A 24514-nucleotide genomic window follows, 5' to 3' on the forward strand; every position below is an offset into this window, starting at 1 on the left:
TAACATCTATAAGATAAAACCAAAAAATGGCCTTTACGAAACTCAGCTAAATATACTTATAGGGTAGTTACACACTCATAATTGTAGTTAAAAATCTTTTAATTTATTTATACATATATTTATATATGTACATGTACTTACCTATTCTTGTAAAGACAAGAAACACATTGTCAAATTCATTGTTAGTCACTGATGGCACAGTTGAGACCCTAGTTCTCCAGTCACAGGCTGACTCAGTAATATTCCCTCATCTGTTTTCTTTTGCCTTTTTTTAAGCAAACTAAACTGAGATCAGTGTTTCTCCTCATCATGGATTTCTCTCCAAAACGGTTTTAATCAAAAGGCAAAGAGGACAGATATCAAGAGATTGTGGTGAACACAATATTTTCTAATTAATTTGCTGTCAATTTCACATTTTGGTCAAACCCACAGCCCCTAAGATTCTTTATCAGTGTTTGAGTTCATCATTATCATATTCATAAAATAGAGTGAATACCTAGAATGTGCACCTCTGACGTTTTCAACCAGCAGGAGAGGTAAATAAGAGTATATTGATTTCTCATAGATTATATAGGGTTTGCAGAACAAATAAATAATAATTGCACTTCTTGTATCATTGCTCCATTTGTGCTCTTGCAGACATGTCTGTCCCTTTACCTGGTGAGTTAAAACACCTCATCAGTGCTGGTCTCATATTCAAAGAGATGTCTCTACTTGTTTTCACCATGTCCCACACATATGCAAGAGACATTAGTTGCTTAGGGTTGTAGGCAAATTTTGACATTTGGGAATATCACTCTGTAAGTTAATAAAAGACTTTTCATACCTTTGTGCTAGTATAATAGTAGTTATGCTAAAACAGCAGGAAAAAAATCCCTTTTAAAAATAAGATACCTGCATCATAATGGCTGTTTCAAACCACAGATTATGGATTTGGATGGAACCCTGTTAATAATCTTAAAAGTCTATACCCTTACTTATGTAAATAGTCTGTAGTGGTTGATCTCCACAAGGAGTGTATACTCACCCTTGTTGACAAGGTCCGTGTTATACATAACATGTACTTAATTGCAATTACAAATGATGATATGCACAGAGCTTACAGTCATAAACAAAAAAAAATAAAAGCATATAATGTATTGTATATAGTCCCAACAGTACCCCCCCCCCCCATAACAGTCCCTTAGTCTTCAATATAGTCCTTTGTACTCCTTCATAGTGTTGTAAACTTTTTTTTTTATGGGAAAAAAGTCTTTTTTTAAGAAATGTACTGCCAATATTTGCGTGATGGAACAAGTGCTGAATATGTGCTGCATGCTGCCCTCTGATGGCAAGGACTGGGTGCTGTGCTACAGGAAAGGGTTGGTGGATGATCCCCCTGAAGGGAATGACCCAGCAGGGGCTCCTGCCTGAAATAAGAAAGGGAGTCAGTATCAAGATTGATGACAACAACATTACTTCTGAGTTAGAGTTACCACTTCAATTTTTTTCAGTGAAATCATTTGCCTCAATGGTTGCCTAAAGTTGATAAACCTTTACACACTGCATTCTTTATTTCCTTTACCCATCTTTAAAAAGCTGCGAAAACAAAAGACAGTGCAAGCTCACCATGAAGGGGTTATTGGACATGCCAGGGGCAGCCATGGGCTGCCCAAAGGGCGTCATGGAGGGCTTGGTCTGACCATAGACTGGGAATGCAGGGCCTAAGGGTTACAGAGGGAAAGGGATTTACAGCAGGTTGAGTCTTCACTCTCCACCAGTCTCCAGCAATGTGGAGCACAAGTATTTATTTCATTGCAACAATAGGCCACAAAGAGTTAAACAGTCATTTTTACAATTATTTAAATTATGAAAGGTTGTTTCCCCCCCCCCCCCATTCTGAGGGATTGTGAAGAGGAGAAAAAAAATCCACAAGTGCCAAGCCAAGTCTCAGATTGCATTCAGGTGTGAACAGTGCCTTATAACTGATGTCAGATTTGTTCATTATCTTTCTGGTCAACTGCTTTGTACCCTAAATGCAACCTTTTATCACTCTCCAGTGGAGAGGGCCATCATGTAGATTAAGAAAATACATACAATTCATGCCAGGGAACAGGCAGATGAGCTAAATTATACACAAGTATTGCACAGGTGGAAAAGGGTGAGAAGACAAAGGGATATGGGGAGGCCACTAACCATTAGACTGAGGGTGGTAGGCCCCAGGTTGAGAATAAGGGATGGGGGCCTGGCCAGGGAATTGTTGCTGGAAGTTTCCGCTGAAACTGGTCGGGAGGCAGTAGGAAGAAGCATTCCCAAAGCCGGCAGGCATGCTCATAGAGCCAGTACCAAACGAGGCTATGAGACACACAGTATGTGTGTTCAATGAATGCACACACACGTCATAAATCCTAGATACTTTGGCAAATCACAAGGCCACTTGGCATTGTAACTGGGTTACATAAAAGTAACACAAATGTCTAAGTAAAAGTCTAAGCAAAACATTTTTTATTAAATAAACTTTAAATACACACACACCTGCAGCTGGAGCTCTGCCATTGGTCTGGAAAGGGTTAGTGGCCATCTCCGGAGCAACAGCTGCAGCAACAAAGGGATTTGTGGATGGGATGGCTAAATGAAATACAGGAATAAGTTACAAGGTACGTCCTTAAAGTACATGTCAAAACGTGCCAAAAGTGTAAAACATTTTTTCATTCTGTATGCATGATTGTCACAATAATCACTATTACTACCGCCAAAGCCAGGCTGCATGCTGGGTAACACAGGGGGATTCTGGGCTGGTGATGAACCAAGCACTGGTCCAAATATGTTCCTGTAAAGAAAGTTACCAGATTACATCTATAAAAGACATACAAGCAGTTCAGCTGTGAAAAGAGTTCCTACAGACGGGAAAATGATGGTTTTCCCAGTGTCAGGATTAAATGTATGCATATTCATCCTTGAGTAATATGAACGGCAGGTCAAAAACGTTATTCAATAATACATAGCGCATTGATCATACTCATGTAGTATTCATACAATAAGGTGTATAAGGGTGTGAAGAGTAACGCCTGGAGAAAATGAACTATTTCTGGTGAACAATTCTAGGCAACAGATTGCCCGTCTCTCACCCTTGCACACTGCTGCCTGTGGAGGAGCTGAGTTCATTGTCTAACTCAGCTAGAGCAGCATAGCGGTCCTGTGTGCAGCTTCCTGTCTGGGACTGGGCAGGGACAGTACTAGACATTGATGGGACTGGCACAGCTCCCCCTTTCAAAGGTGAAAAAAAAAAAAAGTCATCAAAGATCAAGTGCCACATGTAGGCACATGCACATCAAAATGTTAACAATACAAGGAAATGATTTTTGACATTGTGTGGATCAGGATTAAATGTCCACTGGGTGTCTCCCTTGACAGCACTTCTGAGATATCCTTTTCAAATTAATTTAAACTGAACAGATATCCTAGTGTGTTCTCTACATCTAACCCCTGAGCATGTCTTGCTCTCTTTAAAATATTATACAGGAGAAATGTGATTCCATCGAGTTATCAACATTTGCTTACCAGGTGTCATGTCCAACATATGCTCTGAGATTCTGTAGAGCACTGCTGGAAACACAAAGAGCTTGTCCAGTGGACACTGAATGAGAAATTAATCAAAAAAAAAAAAAAAAAAATACTAATGTGCAATGAGTGTGTGTGGAGAGGGTGGAGGTGGACAATGGTGGGGAGAGGGGGGGTACCTGATGAAAAGGACTTTGATAGGGGTGATGTGCTCAGATGGGATGGAATTGCAGTGTTTCCAAATGCCTCAAAGTTGGCAAAGTTGGTATTTGAATTACCATGAGGTGCTGCAGCCATACAGAAGGAAAAATTAACAGACAAACAATGGCAGGGTAGCGCATGGGATGATGACAAACCAAACAGCACATGGTGCTAAATATCAGTATATCAGGATCTGTTTTAGTCTGCATGAAATGTGGGAGCCTTAAGAGAAAGGCATCTTACCTGACTGGCTTGGAAAATGTGCAAAGTTGGCAAAATTAGTAGAGCTGGCAGCTTGAGTTGGTGGAGCAGCAAAGATGTCTCCTCCCAGGTCTGACAGCAAATCAAACTTCTTCTCTTGAGCAGCACTGTGAGCCTGGGAACGACCTAGCCCTGGGGACTGGGTGGTAGGTGTAGAAAATAAGAGGCTTCTAAACTTTGACAAAGGTGATATTTAATGGGTAAAACGGAGCTTGCTGTGCATGTCTGTTACCTGGCGCAGAGGAGTCTTGTTGAGCTGTAGGGTTTTGAGGGGTTGCACTTCTGGGGTGCTGCCAGTGCTACTGGCTGAAGAGCCAGACACAGAGGCCTGGACACTTGCTACTGTTTTTGCCTGATCTGGAGGAACATACCTAAACATTTAGGAAAGAGCACCAACAAATATACACATATTCAGTCCTAACAGGTACAGCTTTAATAAAATGATCTGATAATGGCACTATGTGAAAATATGCAACAGAAATCTTTTTAGATATAAACAAAGATGCTGTTTCAAATATTTTCATGTACTGGTTTAACTGAATCGATTCATGTTTTAGTCTCTTCGCCTTCATACATAAACAACAGCATCTATGGTGGTGCAATCTTTATATCAACAACAGAGTGCATGAGTAAGATGACACATGGACATAAAGGCCTAAACAACGAAGATCAGAATATTAGTCTGAAACATATGGGCAACCAAGTCCATAACTGCAAAATGGTTTTTGGCAGAAATACCACTGAACTGACAACACTCTTTCATTTACATCTAATGAGTAACAAGCCGGTATTACTGAATGACCTGCAGAAGTATTGTCAGATGTTTTAGCACACTGAAGAATTTAGTCCCTTTCAAATGACAGTATTTAAAAATCTATGTAGCCAGGTAAAATACTACAGCCTAATTCAACTGTTATACAATTTGTATCCATAGGGTGAAGTACTGAAACCAGCACAGTCGTGAATGTTGATCTAACCCTGATGAACAGTTATCACACCGATAAACAAAAATACTTTACCATCTTTTTTTTTCATATTTTTCCTGAAGGAACTCTTTTACTTTCTGTGGTTCTCGGAAATCTGGAACAACTGATGTCCTGTCATCATAGAGGCCCAACCAGATGTGTTTACAGACCTGGTAAAAAAGGGTTTGGAGTGGGGGGTGGTGGCAAAAAGAGAGGTGGGAGAGTATAGGCAAGAGGGGGGAGGGGACAACAGAGAAAAATGTGAGGAAAAAGTAGTGCGAGAGGAATGCCAATAAAGTTGACTTAGCTAGGCTCAAGATGGGAGCACAGAAACAAAGACAGGTTAGCCATAACTAACAACGTGAGGACAAGTCCATTACATGAAAGTGTGCTTTATACCTCATTGCTGTGTTTCTGTAGAAACTCAATTTCCTGCTGTGTAAATGTGGTCATAGAGATAGACTTCACTCTGTGTGGCGGATTCAGTCCTCGTCTGTGGGTGGAGGAGGTATATGTTAGTTAGAGAGAAGCACGATGTAACCCATGGATGCTGCCAATGTGGAATCTAAATTAGCAAACAAAACAGACACATGCTTTTAAGAGAACATATACTTTTTTAACTATTTTTACTATTTTTAACTAGTTCATGTAATTGCAAATTAATTGAATTCCCTAAAACTAAATCAACATCTCTCATTAAGGAGAGAACATTATAACTGTAATGCAGATAGGACTTATCTTTCAAGGCTGTTGTGTTAGACTTAGTTAGATGTAGCTAATAAACTGGCAATCAAAAACATATTTATAGTGTCAGTAATACAAATGGACTGTCTTTAACACATTAAATCATAGTGGATGTGTAGGATTTTCAACAGTAATTCAGTTAAAATCTCTACAAATGAATCTAATCTTAGCATATAGCTAAACAATAAACAACTGTGTAAGCATTTGACATTATGTGGTGCAGCCACTTAGTACACACTTAGTCACATTTTGAGCCAAACTGAAAATCACCCATACATATTTAAGATGTGACAACTGGCATGATATTAAACACCTTTGCTGTCTGGAAGGTCCAACAAGTGTTTTCCTAGCAAAATCTGCATCGTGAAAATGAATCTGTAATGTGAGTTCTGCCAATGAGAGTGAAGACACACAAATCAAGTATATGGAACAACATCCACAAGTCTGTGCCATAACCTGCCCAGCCTATGACACCTGCTATTGTTCTCCACACAGGTAGGAAAACTTTTCACAACCACCTGCATATCTCTCAGATCAGTTTTAATGATAGAAAGATAAAGAAACAGTTGTCAAAGAGCTTTGACCAGGCAGTCTTGAAACCAAAAGGCCTATGACAACCTTGAAGTAGCACCAGACCTTTATTGTGGACATGAGAAACACAGTGTAGTCAATGACTGTTATTCTACCAGTTGCAGCTTTAGGGCAAACAGGAAAAAACTAAACTGCTATTGAAAAAAACAAAAATCATGTTCCAACTGCTCAGTTAAAATCTCTACAAATGAATCTAATCATAGCATATAGCTAAACTGTTTGCCAGAAAAGGATCTGGGCAACTCTTACGAAGCTTGGACAGTCTTATGAGATCACGGCACACCAGCCCCAAGGTAAAATGAATAAAGCTAAACAAAGGGACATCCTGCCAGACAAACCATCCTTCTATCCAAACTAGGAATTAAAAAAAATTCCAGACATTTTGACACACAAGAATGAGGAAATACCAGAGTGTTCAGATGTACAAAGCTGAGTCAGAGCTATCCACTGTACTTACTGCCAAAGGTTCATAGGATAAAGGTTCGTGGATAAAACTGTGATATAGATATTAAGCATTTAAAACTGAAAAAAGAGGGCAAACATTTAAATGACTGTATGTTTTTAAAGTGATACTATCACTGTCCACACATGGAAAGGGAGTTCATTAACATATTTCCCCTCTATCTTACCTTGATGTGCCACTGTCATTAACCTTTACAATTAAATACTGAATAAGGACTCAGACTGAACTAAAAATATCACACACAGTGCATGACAATAAGAGAGTCTGCCAAAAGAGTGATACAGGGCACAGGCTGGATTTGCAGGAGGCTTTCAGGTCTCTTTGACAGACCTAAAGAAAAGACTTGTGACAGCAGTGTTATCAGAAATATTTGCCTCTATGAGCATAAAAGGGCGTGGGCCTTAAGGAAACGGTATAAATCAGAGTCATTGCCCAAATCCTGGATGTGATATCACAACTCTCTGCCTTTCTGAGGAAGAGGTGCTGTGATCAGAGAGCAGCTCCCGACGAACCCACTCCGTCTTTCGACTTTAAAGGTTTTTCCAGGTTGAGGGACCCACCCTGCTCCTCTTTATCTAGAGGGGTGTGTGCGACTTGGCCTGTCGGAGGTCCAGCTAAAGTTCAGGGAGGAGGTTCTCCTGCAACGTGCTGACACAAACGAGTGACCCATGGGTGCACGGACCAAAGACTGTCCGTGCTAATCTTGACCGCACATGTGCTAATCTCCCAACACTTCCCCTCAAATTCAGCTTACATGGACATTTCCCACCACGTCTAACCAGACTGAAGTGAATCTGCCCACACCCAGCCCAGCGGCCTCGGACTGAACCCGTACCTGTCCTCACTTTGACGCTAGCTAACGAGCTAACGGTACCGACAAGTCCGTGCCGGACCGGACAAATCCACGACAGACAGCGGTGCCGCGTCGTCGCCTGGTGGGCACCGTGAACAGTAACGACAACACCCCCCCCCCCCCGACACAGGACACAGAAACTCACAGGATCCCGGAGCAGGTGGTACAGACGAAGGAGCCCACTGTCATGTTGACATAGGTCGGGCCGCGCTGGTCGCAGTCGAAGCATTTCCTATTCGCGGGCAGGCTAGTCATTTCCCGGAGCATCTTCAGATGGGTCTCCTCCTGCTTTCGTTTAGCGCTCGTCGCCATGACCGAAAAAAAACAACGGCTGGTATCACCGGGGGAGAAGTCTGGTCAGGGACCCGGGGCAGGACGGGTGTCTTCAGGGCGGACTTCCCGCGTACGACAGCGGTAGCCAGGCGGACACCTCTGAGGTCTGTCGGGGAGACTGGGCGACTGCCACTGCTCTTCTTCTACACGGACACACGGAGCGGCCCCACAGGCACCGGCGCCACCTGCTGGTTTGGAATGAAGCCTCAGATTTTGATGGAAATATTTCAGAGAAAAATTATTTCAAAATGCTGTAATGAAAACACTGCAGCTATATGCTTAATGATTTTAATTTAAAAAGCATTACAGCTTCATATAAAACAGTGTGTACATAAGTTTCTTTAAAATAAAATAAAATGTTCTCATTCACAACTCTTCTTTTTTCTTTTACACATGATAGAACTTCATCTTTTAAAATTCAAGCCTTTGGTCCCTGCCTTGGCACTCTTTGCACAACAGGTGCTCATTGAATATCTAGTGATGAGACATCCCCTGTCTCCAGTTTTGGCTTAGGGCACGGCCTCCCCGACAGTGATCCCACTGTTCTCTTTCAGAGAGGTCCACCGCCTGCTCTGGTTTTCTTGGTGCCTTTGCAGGAAACTGCTGGATACACTGAAGAGCTGCTCAGTGAACTGCATTGTTGCAGCCACCGCTGTTGAGACAAGATCAGATTATTGTATTGTCAGTGGGGGTGGCACTCCCCTGCAGAGACGAACACTTGAAGTCAGCGTCATGGAAGGTGCCCCTGTTGGCTTTTTGTAAACTGGGTAGAAACGAAAAGGCATGTTGAAAACTTGAGCCCTCTGCAAATGCAAAACCATTATTTAACATCAAGCTGCAGCATCTGAACAGTTTAAATTCAATGCTGAGCAATACAGAAGATAACCGATTTGAAGATAGTCCTTAGGTCAGGATCCACTGTAGGTAATTTTTTTATATCAGACCATAGAGAAATCTGAACAGTCAAGGGGGACAGAAAAAAACTTCTTTCCAGCTCTGAGAGTTAGGCAGCAACCAGCAGACAGCAGTGGACTTATTTTGACTTTGGTCTCTTTGTGTTGTTGTTTAAAGAGTCCGCAGTTTCCACGGGCTAGAAGAACAAAGACAGAATCAGAAAGAACTGTTCAGATAACAGATCTGGACCCACTGAAGTTTTCCTATTAACGTGATTGTTCCTTATGTCCCTTTATGATTTTTTTGGCTGGAATTTATCCAAACATGTTTAAGGTTGTTTAAAACTGTTTAAGTTGAAAATGCAACAAATTCAAAATCATTTTTGTAGATGATTGCTACATTCACCTTTCCTCTCTTTCTGGTGACTCTAAAGAAGTCCTCCATGTGAGTTTGCCTGCTATGTCCCGCTGCCCTCTCCTTTTCCCGCTCCTCTCGCTTACTTTCCCGCATCTGATGAAACTTCTCCAATCGATGACGGACTCTGTCTTCCCTAAAACAACAGCAACACAAATACAGTTTGTAACTGTCTCTGAAAGAGACACAGTAACATGTCATATGAATAAATATAACCTAAATCACTGTGTGTGACTTAAATCTGAGTTAAGTCCAAGTGCCCATCTCTGTATATTGAAGCTTAGTCTGAGCAAAAATTAAAACCATGATGAAAACATACTTAAGGAATTTGAAGTCCCGGAGGAACTTAACCAAGGCTTCTTCATCTGGTTCGGTCCAAATGAGCTCAGGAGCTCCAGTCTCTGGTGCTTCCAAGAATATCTTCCTTGCCTCTTTGTACTTCCATGAATGTGGCACAGGATGTTTCTGAACAGCAGTCGACAAAAGTATCTTTTCAGACTTTACACTTCTGTAAATGTACATATAGAAAGAACAACAAGGACCACTGGTTGTCCATCTTGTACCTCTCTGTTGATATGCAAAACTACGTTCTCAATAGTACGGTGCTTCTGGATCAGCGTCAGAGCATTTTTGGGACCCAAACCAGCTATTTTGTCACAGTAGTCGCAGCCCAACAAAATGCACAGGTCAACAAACTGGTGGAAGAAAAATTATAAACATATCTAGAGTAGATAGATAGATACATAGATAGTATGACAAATTGAAATCTCAAGTAATGTTTCTTACCTCCTCATGTTCAATGTCGAGCTTCTCCAACAGCTTGGGTAAAGAGTATTCAGTTACTTCACTGTGACAGAGAACAAGAGCATAGATCAACATTAGAGCTGTTTCAAAACCTCAGTCCATCCTTCAATTGAAGCAAGAGAAAACAATGTGCATGTCACCGCATCACACACTGGTAGATATCATATATGAACGATAAAGGCTGCACATCAGATAGAGAACACCATCAACAAGATGAGTCAAACTGACAGAAACTTCTTTAGCAGCAGTTTAAGGTGAAAACAAAGGAAAGCTCATTTCTACATCCCATTTCCATTAAAAGTGATTGTCCTCATAACATATGTGCTGATGGACTGCTGAATGCAGCTGTCTGTCCAACAGACCACTGCTGCGACCTGACAAAATAAGAAGCACCTACTTATGTTTCAGAGAGTGACCCTATCTTGAAATACTTCTGTCGGCTCGGCCCAGTTTGCTAACCTTCATTTTTGTTTGGTAATTGACCAAGTGACAGGTAATGCATCAAAACATTAGTGTTATCATTCACACATAACAGATGTACAGATGCCACAAACATACGACATGAGTCATCGGTTCATAGAAAACCTCAGGACAGTCTTTCAAGCAACAGATGAACTGCACAGCTCCTACCTGTCCCTCTTGGCGTTCAGCTGGCGAATAAGCACATTGGCTCCAAATGGCAGTGTGTCCATGTCCTCTGATGCCACCGCATCCACAGTCCCCTCTTTCACCAGCTGGGCACACAGTGCCTCAGCATCTCCTGGAGCCTGAAGCACAGGACAGAGAAAAGAAGGAAAGATAAAAAAATAGCAACGCATGAAAGGGGGGAGTGAAGGAACAAGACAGTATATATCGACCTTTGTGTGCACACACACACACACACACACACACACACACACACATGCATTGTATGAACTCAAAGTACCTGGATGACAGGTACACCCAGAAGCTTCAGGAGTTGAAGACAGTCTTTGGTCTGGGAAGACGCTGCATGGAGCATAAAAGACAAGAGATTCAATTAAAAAAAGAGGCATTCAAACATTATCACCAACAAATACAGCATATCTGAGGTTTGGAAGGGATCCTAAAACTAATGAACCTCTACTGTTTGTTATCACTTAGACGTTAGACGTACCTGCCCCCGTGCAGTTGAAGGAGTTCCTCCCGGCTGCTTCAGCTCGCTTCTTAAGCTGCAGGTAAATAATGAGTTTCAATTAGCCTGGGTCCCTGTCATTTGTATCACGCTGTCTCCATCATGGCACCCTATCCCATAAAATTCACTTTCACTTCCTTCTTTTAGATATTTTCTTCAATCACCACATTATCACCAGTTCTGTCACCATTATGAGCACAGGAGGGAAGCATTTAGATTAGTCTTTCTCTCAGACCCTTGACTGTCTTACACACAGGGGGGAGGATATGTTCAGTGTCAGGTTGGGCCAAAAGGTACAGACTCATGCTGTCACTTACAGCAGCTCTCTTCTCCCAAGGAGGTTTTCCGTCAAACACGAAGACTGGTTTTATATCATGCTCCAGGAAGGTGAGTGTACGGAAGAAGACACCTCTCACAGGGCTACAGAGAAGAAAACAGGGCATTTTACATGCAACAGGGCAAATGGACAGTTGCTTCAGAAAATATCTAGACACCTTCATTTTTTGCACATCTTCCTGTGTTATTCATTTAACAGAAAAGTGATTTTTTTTTTTTTTTAAATGGGCAAAACGTTCACAGGCTGATACAACACCACCACAGAGAACAACCTAAACAGAAAAATGGGTCACTGAGCACTCACCTTAGTTTAGGTGTCATTGCACGGAACTGGTTCACAACAATAGAGGTATCCAGTGCGATTACTTGTCCTGCGGATCATAACACAGCACCAAAGTATACAATTTCTATGGAGTCACAAACAGCTTGTCTCATACAGTGTGCTGCAATGTGGGTGTACTATATCACCCATGTGAAATACTTTAACAGATGTAGGGTATGAAGTACTGTTGCTTCTTTTTAGCAAGTTTACTTAGAGGAAAATACTGACGTGTAAGCATCTGTCCATTATACAATAACACAAATAATGAGATTAATTTACTTTGTAGGCAAATTACTTGACTTCAAATGCAGTATTACCAACCACTTTATCACCACTAGTGTGTATTTTCATTATTACAGCTACATTTAATCATTACTCTGTAGTTATATCTGAGGCCTCAGCCCCCTTGGGCTGTTTGTTTTGGCACGTGACAGCCATAAAAACCAACAGGAAACAAAAACAATATTTACAATTTAATGAGATGAACAATTATTTTTTATTACTAGTTTTAAATACATTGTCCTGAAATCAGGAGTTAATTTGACACCTTTTCATTATTAAGCATTAATATGTGAGCAGCATTTAAGCCACGTTTATTTATTTACTATTGTTTTTACGTAAACAAAACAACAGGAAATACACACACTCCGTTCATGTATCTTTAAAATGTACCATCATACAGTTATTTTAGTAAATGAAGTTAGTTGCCGTCACTGTAACTCAGACAGTACAGGTTACTCACCTGTATGAAGTGGGCTGATGTGTAATATAAAAGTTAGCTCGGCTTGGCCCGGCATGGCTCGACTGTATGCTAACGTTAGCAGTTAGCTCGCAGTTTAGCACGACTGAAAATGAGATAATCGCGCTGATGAAACGCCAAGCAGGCGCCAGGTGAGCCACATTACCTGTGTAATCGCTGATATCCTTATAAGAAAGAGCGTCCGGAGCTGCTGAGCGGATCAAATCTGCCAGTTTCGTGATCCCCATTGTGCGACCAGGACCACTTTGTTTTCTGACTCTAGCTGGTAATAGACGATAAAGAGCTGGTTTTAAGTTTGCCCCAAATCAAACGCGGTTTGTGGAGGCTGCTGGGTTAGAGAAATTAGCTCCTACAATTACTTTAATCAGACGAGACGTTTCTCCAACAACACCCCATTAGAAAGCAGGGCTCATCTTCCAGATGTTGCACAGCAGCAGACAGACCAGTAGGGGCAGCACTGAACATGAGACAGAGGTCTGGAAGAAATGAACATCTTCATTTATTACAGCAAAATATTTACAAACAATGTATGTATTTATATATTACAAAAAAGTAAAGTATTGAACATAACTCCTCAGGTTTAAATAATGAGTGCAGTGTTTACCACAACAAAATGATCACAGCAATAGATTAATATCAGAATTATATGTGATAAATAAACCTCCATGACATTCATGTACGCTGTTATTAAAAAATAATGACATCAGTATTCACATACATTGCAATCTATTACATATAATCGTACACACAATAGCTCTAAGATGTATATCACACTGTTTCTTGAGTAGTCACAGATAATACAGTCGCCCCTCAGTATTTTTCTCGTCACGTCGTCAAGCTAAGATCACAACCAGGGTATGTGACTGCCAACAGGTAAAAAAAAAAACATTAAAGGACAACTACATTTCAACAACAGCCTATTCCAGTACTGCACACAAATGAAGGTAACAAGGAAATCTGATAACATCCAGGAAATATTGGTATGGTATGTCCAGATTTAGTGGTTATATTTTGACACTTTAAGAAGGTTGTTTTTAATCAAACTGACGAACTTCATCTTCAGACAGGTCAGGTCAGGTCTGAAGCCTGGTCCTGGTAGTGTAGTTCCAGCTCTGGGCTGGGTTCCCAAAACAGTTGTTGCTGAAGTAAATCCTTGTTTCCCTTCTCCTAAGTCTAAAAAAGTCCACTCAGTTTACCCTCGCATAAAAGAATTATCTGTTTTTGTTGCTGTGAAAAGGATTTATCAAGCTTAAAGGTGCAATCAGTAACATCTTCCCCTTCACACAAAGTAACTAGAGCAGATCTGTAAGGGTTTGCAGTTTTTGCTGATTCATGCCAGGCACTCCTTTGTCGCTTTAAGGTTACTAGTTTCTATATGATCTGTACCATCTTTCAGTTCTCCTAAAGCTGAGTGAATGTCAAAGGAGAATTTGAAAAGTGGAGAAAGCTTCAGACCCTGAAGTGATTCGGAAGTGAACTGCATTCTATGTTGTTTCTAGATTAGGCCTAATAGAGTATCTTTTATTCACTATATGAAACCAGCTTAAATCGTCAGATCTTATTTGACAGCTTGGAATTTGTCAAAGACAAATCTCAACATAGAATTTGTTACAAACACGTGAAGGGTAGTGCATGAGGACATTGCTGACGATATTGTAGCTTCACAGTTGATGTAGATGTTTATAAAAACCCATATTATCAAGGAATTGCTTTGGCTTCCAGTGTTTTGGGAGACTCTGTCTTGCCCCATCTTAGCGACGGAACCAGATCCAGGTGTTAATGAGCCAGAACGCCACCGTAGCAGAATACAGAACCACCTCTCTCTTGGATCGTTCCTTGTTTTCTTCTTCCAGCAGCTGCAGACGTCGGTTCAACTTTATAATCTGGGTGAACACATGGACACAGACCACATGAACACAAAAAGATATTTTTGCTGATGCGAGAACACTGTGGCCATGCTAGGTCCGGGGGAGATTTGCTAAAGAATATACATAAGTCTGTCATTATCTGCTTTTAAATTTTAATTTTAATTGTGCATGGCAATGTCAAAAGTGGAACAACAATGAAAACAGCACAATATCAGACATGAAAAAACCTCTCAGATGTTCTCCTGGGATTATCTGTTTTCAAATAACGTAATAAAAGAAGCAACTACAGCAGCAACAGTTAAACAATATGTTTAGTGTACTTTTGTGTACTTTGTTACTGGTACGTGATTTGATTAGTTTTCGTACTGTATTTGTTTCGTTGAAGTATCTAAAGTGCCAGTATTAATGGATTACAGACTGTGTGCTGCTCTGCCAACAGTCTTCGAAAGCAGATATGGGATAAGTTTGTTCCAGCATAATGACAACCCAGTAAACTGAGCAGGACGGAGCAGACAAAACAGGCACAATATGCACCACACTAGAACAGCAGCGTCTTAGCCACAACAAACACAGTCATTTAGATGTGTGAGACATATTACCTGTCGTCGTAGTGACGAGGCATCCACTAAGCCAGAGTCATCTGGGTTTATATCCAGGGCCAAGTCCAGCTGAGTCCTTTGGAGATAAACATAATTTAGAATAGCGATAATAGTGATATGGCTACAAAAAGGCAATGTACACTTCCAGTATGACATCCTGGGGGATATATTCTGATTTCTCCCCTTGGTAATTCTGTTGACAACTCAAATGCAGCTGTTGAACAAGAGCAGAACAATGTGGCTTCTTCCATCTTTTAGTGAGAAATGCCAACATCTCTCAAATCAGAAACAAAGATCACCCCAGTACAATTTTCACACGCAGCACTTCATTATGTCATGTTATTCATCAAAAATGTTTTTCCTCTCCTGACATTATCCAGCTGCTTTTTCACCAGAAGCACTGGCTGTTTGCTCTGAGAAGCTTCCTGAACACACTGAGTTGTGAGATTTTCAGGGACAAAGAAGAGACCACCTGCGGTGGCTGTCATCCAGCATCTCGAGGACCTGCTGGTACGCTCTGCGTGTTGTTGCCTGGATGTAAGACAGGAACCCCGCAGCTGTGAACAGGCTGATGTTCACATCCTCAGGGGAACAGAGGGGTGGACACAAGCGGACTGGGGGGGCAGAAGGGGAAGGGCTTACACTGGAACAGAGGTGAGTGGGGAGAAACGGTAAAGACAGAAGATATTTTTTAAACCAACCAAGAGCAAAATAAGATAGAGTGGTAATAAACACAGAATCAAAAGACAGTAGCAGTTAAACAAAATTGTAACAGTCCTCTCAAACGTGGATGTGGCCTTACCTTATATCCCCTCTGATGATCTGGCTGCTGTGACGACCAGATATGTTCTCACTAGCACTGCGTTCCCTCCGAGACCGCGAATGAAAGTGGGCCTAAAGAGGACACAAAGCCATGAAATTGACAGCATGTCAGTGCTCTCCATTAGAAGCTACTAGACAACAAAAGGTTTTTTAAACTGCCACATATAAATAATGGCTTTAGTTGCTTCTGTTGGTATGAGGATGGGTAATGTATCCTTTCATCTCCTGATAATCTTTCTTCATTTCCTTGTTTTTCTTTCTTCTTCATGCCACTGGTTGGCTCTGTAAACGCCTCTTCCCAATATGTGACTTTTCTCAGGGCATGTTTGTGTTCCTCACAGCCAGCTCATCCTGTTGTTGAATACGAACTAAAATAAGGCCTGGCATTTCTTTTCTTCTGTGACCTACCATTTCAGTTTGGTAAGCAGCATTTCTATAAGTGGTTTTCACATTTATCCCCAAACAGCCTGACTGTAGTCATTAATAAAGATGTGTGCAACTATTTCCTCTTGTAACCACAGTCTCAGGTGTTTGCTGCAGGTTATTGTATTCATGAAGACAGGAGCTGAGAAGTAAACACACCTTTTAACCATCAGTGGGGGCACATACTATTATAGTTAGATAGATACTATATTCATCCCCCATAGGGGAAATTCAGATTGTCCAGCAGCTCTTATATTTACTTTAACATTAAAATGTCACCATAAAATATAATAAAGTTATTATATTTATATTAGGTGATTATATTATATTTTATTGTATTATAGGACAACATCAAAAACAACTGACCCAAAAGAATGAGAGAAATAACCGTATCTTCTCTAAGGATATTTGTGTGGTATTATTTGTATGAAAAAAAAGATTTCAATGTTTTTATCAAAATTTCCAATACAAATGTCCATGTTGGCTTTTATTTTTCATTCAGTAACCTCCAAATTAATAGCTGTCTACTGTTTTCAAACTTTATGGCCTTAAAACTGTTTCCACTAAATTAGATTAACTAATGAGAGATATTGCACTATGATACTATATTAAAATAAAAGTATTATTGTAAATTATGGACAAAAGTGCCATGTTTTGTGACATAATCCCACACTGCTATAGTACCTCTCCTATGGTAATACACAGACTAGTGTAATAGAGCGCCAGTGCTGGGATCAATGTTAAGTTCAGCGCATTAACAAAATTCTGTTCACACAAAGATAAAAATAAAAAGGACACAGAACAGACACCTTTGGCGCTTACCATGTGGCTGGGATTGTTTTGTGAAGAGGCAACCTGGTCTGTCTCAAGGGAGTCCAGAGGTTGATCTGTAAGGGTGAGGACACGTGGAGGAGCCTTCATGTTCAGGAGGTCTGCAGGCGGGACAGACTGAATCAGGTCCAAGTCTCTTGGACGAGTGAATCGAGGATCCCCGTCGTCACCTGCACATGACACATGAGAAGAGAGACAGGAGGTCATGAGAATAATAAAGGTGTTATACTGCATGTTTAGACTGGGACATTCATATGTTTTGTTTTGCACATTATATGCTGAGACACAAATGGTCGTACATATCTTAGACATGAGTACATACTGTTTGGATTTTCTACTGGGTTCTTTTTACTAAAATCCTGTCTGCTGTCCTCACCTGCAACAACAATCCTTTCAGGAACCTGCATCAGAGTCGTGTGAGCAGGCAGAGGCTGCTGAAGAGGCAGGGGCCCTGTATGGTTCTCTGGGGCCATCTTCAGGGTCTCAGGGATTCGCATCTGCTGGCTGATGCCCTCTGTGTACTCCAGCTCATAATGCATACGGTTCATCTCAGCCACCTCTGCAGAGGGTGAGGTGAAGGTTGGCCTGCTCATCCAGCCTGTACACATATCAAACACAAGAAAATGGAGAAGTTAGAAAGTAAGATGTTAAAACAATGTTTAAAAGTAAGACCAGAACCTGCAGGTGATTATGTGAGATTTATGGTGCAATTCAGTTTGGTACCACTGATAAACAAACCCAACAAAGCTCATTTCTGTGAGTGTCCCTCATGTTAATATCAGTGCCACCCTGCCCTTATGATTATAGTCTAAAGCAACAGCATTGTGCCTAATTTAAAATGACAAAACATGGTGAATTAAGTTCTTACTGATTGGCTCTGTAGCAAAACCTGATCTGTAGCTCCTGTGAAAGGACCCAAATATGAGGGCTCGTGGTGGATGGTAGAGGGTGCACTGGATAAACTCAAACCCAATAAATGACATAAGGAAAATACCAGTGACGGTGTGAAGTTATGCAATATCGCTGACTTAAGGTGCACCTGTCGTTAGCACATGGCTTCAATGTCACTGAATGAAAACCCACATTAGGCGCCATGTCCAGAGGTAGCTAGTACCTAGCTAATGTCAGGGTGCACTAGTGTCTGACGGGCAGTAGCTGCTGTTGTCTTAACCACAACACGTTAACCGAGCAGAGCTGCTATGGCTGTAAATGATGTGACTACTCACCGTTAAGGTTTTAGCAGCGGAGTTAAGATGTCATGTGTCAAAATGTTGTTCGCTGTGTAATATAAACAGTATTTACCGGGACCAACGACGACTGAAGCGTAAAGACACACGGTGTCGGCGGGGGCGGGGCTAATGAGCTACGCTGTGACACTGTGCGCGGCGCGCCAGTACGGACCGTCCGGGTTATAAAACAAACGCACACAATTCTTGCACTAAAATGATCTGTTTCCCAGGCGGCGTTTAAGTAACAAACTATTAATTAGACTCAGAAATTATTTAGTTCATTATAATTCTAATGCAAGATACTGGGGACATGAACAAAACAACTATCGCGTTACGGAACAGCACTGTTTCGCATCTAGACAAATTTTTCTCGTTTGTGAGACTGTACCTTGTTTTGAACAAAATGTGTACATGGTAGAGTGTACTTGGTAATGTTGTTTTACAGTTCAAACAATGTGCATGTAGATGTTTAACTACCAGCATATGTTTACAAAGAGCCAGAGAAAAACTGCATCTGACTGGATGCTCAGGTTTGATCTTTTGCATTTTGGGTGTTGAATTAAAAGGGGCCCTGTGATGGACTGGTGACCTGTCCAGGGTGTACCCCTGCCTTTCACCCAAAGAGAACTCTTGTCACAAGAGATCGTGACAATGGGGTTTAAAATTGAATAACACAAAACGCCATGTAAAAAACTTTTCGACTCATTAATACTGAGACAAATGTATGTAAATGCTGGATTAAAATGTCATAGCAGCATCTACAAAGAGGATAAACCTTTGTGTGCTTGTACTGCAACGGAGAGAAAGTTTAGAAATACACCTCCCACAATTCTGTCTTCGACAACCAGTGCGCATGCGTCGTTTGCCTGGGCCATTATTTTGTCCTCCTCAAGCTTCAAATGAACAACAGGCTAAGCCTTCCTTGAAATGAATTAAATATTAATCCACGGAAGGGACGTTTTATTTCTTCGTGTTCATCGCCGCCGACATACATGGAGTCTCTCGGTCAGTAGCTGCTTGTCTCGCCGGGCTGTTCGGTCCTCCCTTGGACTCGGAGGCCGAAAACAGTGTGCGGAGTGACAGCCCCGTTAAAGCCAGCAGACTGGGTGTTTATCTAACGTTAGTTGGCTAGCCACCTAGCTAGCGACCAGACAGCTAAGAGGGGAGACAAAAACCCGAACGGACCATTTGGTAACTTCAGGAAAGATAGAGCTGTGGCTGTCCCTGTCCCGTCCAACCTGCTGAGGGGATGGCACACCTTCGAGACATGCAGAACCAGGTACAGAAATCCTTTTTTTCACCAGCTGTCACCTCCCTGCTTCTTGTCCGAGACAAGGCGAGCCCCCATGGCTGTCAGGCTTTGCATGAGTAGGTGGATGGAGGGCTAAGCCATCAGTGCAAGTGCAAAACGAAAGGACATGCACAGACATTAATTCATTAATTTTCCATCTCTTTCCATGTAATTGTCAATCATTTTTATTTTAGTATAAACAAGTGTTTTGAAATTGTAATTGTTTTATACATTAAAATCATAAATGAACGTCTGGAGACTTCTCCAGGTGCCTTCAGTCAAATCATCACTCATTTCCTGCTGCAGTGTAGAGACAAAACCACAGAACTTTCAAGTGTCATGCTTCTTGAATTACATCCTGGCATGAAGGTCTGTCTGGAGTCTAGGTAATTATATGAGCTGAGACTAAGTACGTGGTTATTTACAACAATAACAAAGACTAATCATCCATCTCATTTTTTATATTTGTGCAGTGCATCATTTGCTCTTAGCTCATAGTTTCTGTGCTATTAAAGTATTTGGAAATAGATGCACAAATGCGCACACACAATTCATTGATTTTTTTTTTATTTATTTATTTATTTATTTGCTGTAACTGAACCAGAATACCCGGTTGGACCCCGAAGAGTACTTCACCAAGCAGGAGCGGATTGGGAAGGGTTCTTTCGGAGAGGTCTACAAAGGCATCAACAACCGCACAAAGGAGGTGGTGGCGATTAAAATTATAGACCTGGAGGAGGCAGAGGATGAGATCGAAGACATTCAGCAGGAGATCACAGTGCTGAGCCAGTGTGACAGTCCTTTTGTCACTAAGTATTATGGATCATACCTGAAGGTGAGATGATAACACAAATAAGGCAACACATAAACAGATAATTATGGTTAACTACGTGAAGCTGCTTGGAAACACAGCAATTTTGAATCCTAAAAATGAAACATGTTGTGTTCATCAAGTGTTCTGTTTTTTCCTCTCAGGGGACCAAGCTGTGGATTATCATGGAGTATTTAGGTGGAGGATCTGCTCTGGATCTGGTAAGGTTTCTATTTTTACTCTGCTTTTGAAGTTTTATACAATGTGACAGTTTTTATGCTCTAGAAGCAAAACCTGACCTGATTCTCATTTATTCTTTCCAACAATCCACTTTTTTCTGATTTATTCTTGTATCCCACTTTCAACCTAGCTACGCCCAGGGCCTCTTGAAGAGACTTACATTGCTACTATACTGAGGGAAATACTGAAGGGCCTGGAGTATCTGCACTCTGAAAGGAAGATTCACAGAGATATCAAAGGTGAGAGATCCCACATCAGTAAGTGAATGCGGTACTGGCAACTTGCATATCCATTCTTAATCAGATGCACACGGAAATATGTTAACAAGCTGTATAAATGTACAAAAACACAATCTGTCATCTTGCAATGACACAACATCACATGTAGGTGTTAAATTTCTGTTTGTGTGTGCAGCTAATTTTTCTCCTCTCTTGTGCTCATATCTCCTTTACAGTTTGGTAATCGTTAGAGAATCACAAAAGCAATGACGACAAGGTGACAGCTCAACAAAAATAGAAAATAAATAAGACAATTGGCTAGACTGCTTGTGGATTTATTATATAGAGATTGCATTCTTGTCTTTAAACTCTATTCTTGCCAAAGGCTCTGAACATCTCCTGATGTCTGAGCTGTTTGCGTTTGCCACCATGAAACTGGAGAAGTGTCCTTTTTCCATCTGTCCATCCATCTGCTGCATTTAATAAGATGAATGCTGCTGATTACATTTGGACAGTGCTTCACATAATAATTAATCACTGATTTGGCTTTTTGAAAAAGTGTTAACTTTATTATTTCGTCATTTATTGGGGGTGGTATGTTAATTGACACCTTGTCCTTATTGTTGTTGAATTGTTTTGAATGATCTGTATTTCAGTGTTATTTTTCTTTATCTTTCTCCCAGCTGCCAACGTGCTCTTGTCGGAGCAAGGTGATGTGAAGCTGGCAGATTTCGGGGTGGCAGGGCAGCTAACAGATACGCAGATTAAGAGGAACACTTTTGTTGGCACACCTTTCTGGATGGCTCCAGAGGTTATCAAACAGTCAGCCTACGACTTCAAGGTGAGGCCTGAGTCTGTGGAGTGGACCAGGGACACTGTAACGGCCTTGAGTAGCAGTTTGCTCATTTTATTTCTTACTTTTTAGTTGAAGAGGTGTTAACGTTGAAAGAACACTGAGCTCATGAAGTGATAAAGTTTCAATATTGGTGGTGGGAAATGATCTCATCCACATCACTTTAATTTGACAACTGAGTTTTATTATTCACATATTCCATATTCGTATGCAAATTAAACACACTTTATTTACACTTTCCTCTCTCCCACTCAGGCTGATATCTGGTCCCTGGGAATCACTGCGATTGAGTTGGCTAAAGGAGAACCTCCCAATTCCGATCTACACCCTATGAGGGTCCTCTTCCTCATCCCTAAAAACACCCCACCCACACTTGAGGGACCTTACAGCAAACCGTTCAAAGAGTTTGTGGAGGCTTGTCTAAATAAAGATCCTCGTTTTGTAAGTAAAGCACCCACATCTCTCTGAAAGCATCGTAGCAAAACTAAAATGAGACCAAATATGCCTGTTTGGGTTAAATACTTTCAGAAGCAGAAACATTTCCAGACCAGCACTGCTATTCTGAGTGAAGGCAGTAAAACTTTGGGCATTCATCCTGTCAAAGATTTTGTGATTGGATTAGCTGCTAATTCCTCAGATTTTGTTCTTTCCTTCCTCAAATATAAGAAAATGATAAAAATCACATTTCACAAAGAACCTGTTAAGATAGTCTGAGTAATGTGGTCTGGGCACTGGAGTTTCTTTTCCAGAGGCCGACCTTTTATTTTTATGCTGCTCCCGTCATTATTTCTTTTCTGCACAGAGGCCAACAGCCAAAGAGCTTCTGAAGCACAAGTTCATCACACGTTACACCAAGAAGACTGCTTATCTGACAGAGCTGATTGACCGCTACCGACGCTGGAAATCAGAGGGACACGGGGAGGAATCCAGCTCTGACGACTCAGACATGTGAGTCTCAGGAACTACACTCCAGTTAAAACACAAATACACACAAATCCATATCAACAACTATGTTCACAACCATTTTAATCAAGAATATGAGAATTTGTTGATGGACAAATATTATAAGATGTAAGTCTTCTGTCTTCTGAAACATGCTTTTTTTTTAAATGTCAGAATAGAGCATGTGCCTTTTTCTCTTTTTTTTACTTTTTCTTAACTAATACAACGCAGGAAAGAAGAGAGCAGAATACACATGAACACAAACACATTTTTAATATTAAATTGTCGTAAATTCAGACATTTTCTCTGTAGTTAGAATAACAAACTCTTGGATTCATTATGTGCCTGATAATTGCCCCCATAAACATCTCTCTCTCTCCTCTTGACTTTACTGCCCCATCTGTCCTCCCTTCTTTTAGGGATGCTGATGGTGATGTGGATACATGTCCCATGTGGACCTTTCCCACTGTCAGACCCAATTCCATGAACAAGTTACAGAAGGGCTACACGCACACAGATTCAGAGGTGAAAACATATGCAGCACTCACACATAGTCAGATCTTCAGCTGTTGTTTTTCTAATGAACTTTTTCCTTTTCCCAGACAGGAGATTCAGTGAAAAGACAACCCAAGTCACAATGCTTGTCTGCTTTGGTAACACCCATCTTCAGAGAAGTAGGTGTACATTTGGGAGTGGGAACAATATAACTTTTAATATTGCTTTTCATTGCAGAACAAATACAGTTCCTTCTTTAGTGTTGAATGACACTAACTTTAAGCACTTTTAGATCCCTTACTGGTGACAGTGTGTACACACAACACTGTCTGATTGTTGCTCACAAAAATGCATTGAATCACCAAAAGCCTATAATTTTCTGCAACTGAAGGAGAAAAACAAACCAAACTAAAGAGCTAAAAACAAAAGAGGAGCTTTCTAAACACAGTAGTAAAAACCATAAAGCCATCAGCAATTAAGTTCAAACCCATGTATAATGCAAATTCAAATCTGTCTTTATAATAGACTTTCTCACCTCTTGCTTTATTGTTATTTATTTATACCTACTATCTTAGGATCCATGTAAACTCTGAAATTTTTTCTTTGATTTTTTTTTTTTTTTTTTTTAACCTCCAGTTGAAGGAGAAGCGGCGGGCGAGTGGTGGGGGCGTAGGAGCTATTGAGGAGTTGGAGAACGCCTTCAACCTCGCAGAAGAGTCCTGTCCAGGCATCTCCGACCGCCTTGTCACACACATGATGGAGAGAGTGTGCAGGTGACATATGGCCGTCAGCTCTGCATGATCATCACACAAAAGAAAGCACACATTTGTTCTTTTTAACCTGCTGTTTCATGTTCTTACAGGTTTTCTTTAAACGGTAACACCACCCCCTCTTCGCGGTGAAACCCCAGCTGGATGTAACTTAACCTTGCCCCCCTTTCCGGTCTCCCAGATCCACCCCACTTCTCAATTACGGACCACAGAAGAACCCTACTCCCCAGAGTCCCAAGCCTAGCCCTCTTCAAACCTTTGCACCCTGTCCCTGAAGAGATCTTTTAATTAGTTATAATTAAATATTTTTACAGTTTTCTTTAATAGCGGAGAGTATTTAAGACAAAAAAAGCCATGACATTTAGAGCGTTGTGTATACCTGTTAGATCAAGAAGAAAAAAGTATAATAAAGTCTATGGAAAATGTCTCATTGTCCATGTCTTGTTTGGTAATACTGATATTCACACAAGCAGGATTGCAGCATGGCT

The 24514-nt window shown here is 41.0% G+C and overlaps 4 protein-coding genes across 8 annotated transcripts; 1 reads left to right on the forward strand and 3 right to left on the reverse strand.

The window, feature by feature from the left end:
• Window positions 1-81: 81 nt before the first annotated feature.
• Window positions 82-8103, reverse strand: agfg1b (ArfGAP with FG repeats 1b). 2 transcript variants are annotated; one of them, XM_026314362.2, is made up of 12 exons: window positions 7764-8103; window positions 5367-5460; window positions 5022-5137; window positions 4235-4373; window positions 3985-4141; window positions 3720-3827; window positions 3108-3246; window positions 2730-2809; window positions 2515-2607; window positions 2176-2334; window positions 1609-1703; window positions 82-1409 (listed from the first exon to the last, which is right to left on the reverse strand). In XM_026314362.2, exons 1-12 carry the CDS (start codon window positions 7928-7930, stop codon window positions 1350-1352), a joined length of 1407 nt encoding a protein of 468 aa, XP_026170147.1. In that variant the 5' UTR covers window positions 7931-8103; the 3' UTR covers window positions 82-1349. The 2 variants fall into 2 exon arrangements, with proteins under 2 accessions (XP_026170147.1, XP_026170148.1); XM_026314363.1 differs by having other exon boundaries at window positions 5367-5532; window positions 7764-7901.
• A 122-nt stretch (window positions 8104-8225) lies between these two features.
• On the reverse strand, window positions 8226-13121 carry LOC113134810 (probable flap endonuclease 1 homolog). The gene is made up of 12 exons (XM_026314332.1): window positions 12994-13121; window positions 12780-12896; window positions 11857-11923; window positions 11534-11636; window positions 11199-11253; window positions 10989-11050; window positions 10694-10830; window positions 10046-10106; window positions 9823-9954; window positions 9579-9724; window positions 9251-9395; window positions 8226-9041 (listed from the first exon to the last, which is right to left on the reverse strand). Exons 2-12 carry the CDS (start codon window positions 12859-12861, stop codon window positions 8985-8987), a joined length of 1047 nt encoding a protein of 348 aa, XP_026170117.1. The 5' UTR covers window positions 12862-12896; window positions 12994-13121; the 3' UTR covers window positions 8226-8984.
• On the reverse strand, window positions 13112-18536 carry mffb (mitochondrial fission factor b). Of its 3 annotated transcripts, none has more exons than XM_026314335.1 (7): window positions 18404-18536; window positions 17554-17775; window positions 17169-17347; window positions 15904-15995; window positions 15574-15744; window positions 15102-15177; window positions 13112-14517 (listed from the first exon to the last, which is right to left on the reverse strand). In XM_026314335.1, exons 2-7 carry the CDS (start codon window positions 17768-17770, stop codon window positions 14386-14388), a joined length of 867 nt encoding a protein of 288 aa, XP_026170120.1. In that variant the 5' UTR covers window positions 17771-17775; window positions 18404-18536; the 3' UTR covers window positions 13112-14385. The 3 variants fall into 3 exon arrangements, with proteins under 3 accessions (XP_026170120.1, XP_026170118.1, XP_026170119.1); XM_026314333.1 differs by having other exon boundaries at window positions 15571-15744; XM_026314334.1 differs by having other exon boundaries at window positions 15571-15744; window positions 18480-18519.
• A 718-nt stretch (window positions 18537-19254) lies between these two features.
• Window positions 19255-24451, forward strand: stk25b (serine/threonine kinase 25b). 2 transcript variants are annotated; one of them, XM_026312834.1, is made up of 11 exons: window positions 19255-19685; window positions 20296-20532; window positions 20673-20729; window positions 20879-20987; window positions 21650-21807; window positions 22075-22260; window positions 22622-22767; window positions 23181-23286; window positions 23364-23435; window positions 23893-24029; window positions 24119-24451. In XM_026312834.1, the coding sequence occupies exons 1-11, from the start codon at window positions 19656-19658 to the stop codon at window positions 24156-24158; spliced, it is 1278 nt and encodes a 425-aa protein (XP_026168619.1). In that variant the 5' UTR covers window positions 19255-19655; the 3' UTR covers window positions 24159-24451. The 2 variants fall into 2 exon arrangements, with proteins under 2 accessions (XP_026168619.1, XP_026168620.1); XM_026312835.1 differs by having other exon boundaries at window positions 20302-20532.
• The last annotated feature ends 63 nt before the right edge of the window (window positions 24452-24514 follow it).

Source organism: Mastacembelus armatus, chromosome 17 (assembly GCF_900324485.2).
Source record: "Mastacembelus armatus chromosome 17, fMasArm1.2, whole genome shotgun sequence".
NCBI lineage: Eukaryota > Metazoa > Chordata > Actinopteri > Synbranchiformes > Mastacembelidae > Mastacembelus > Mastacembelus armatus.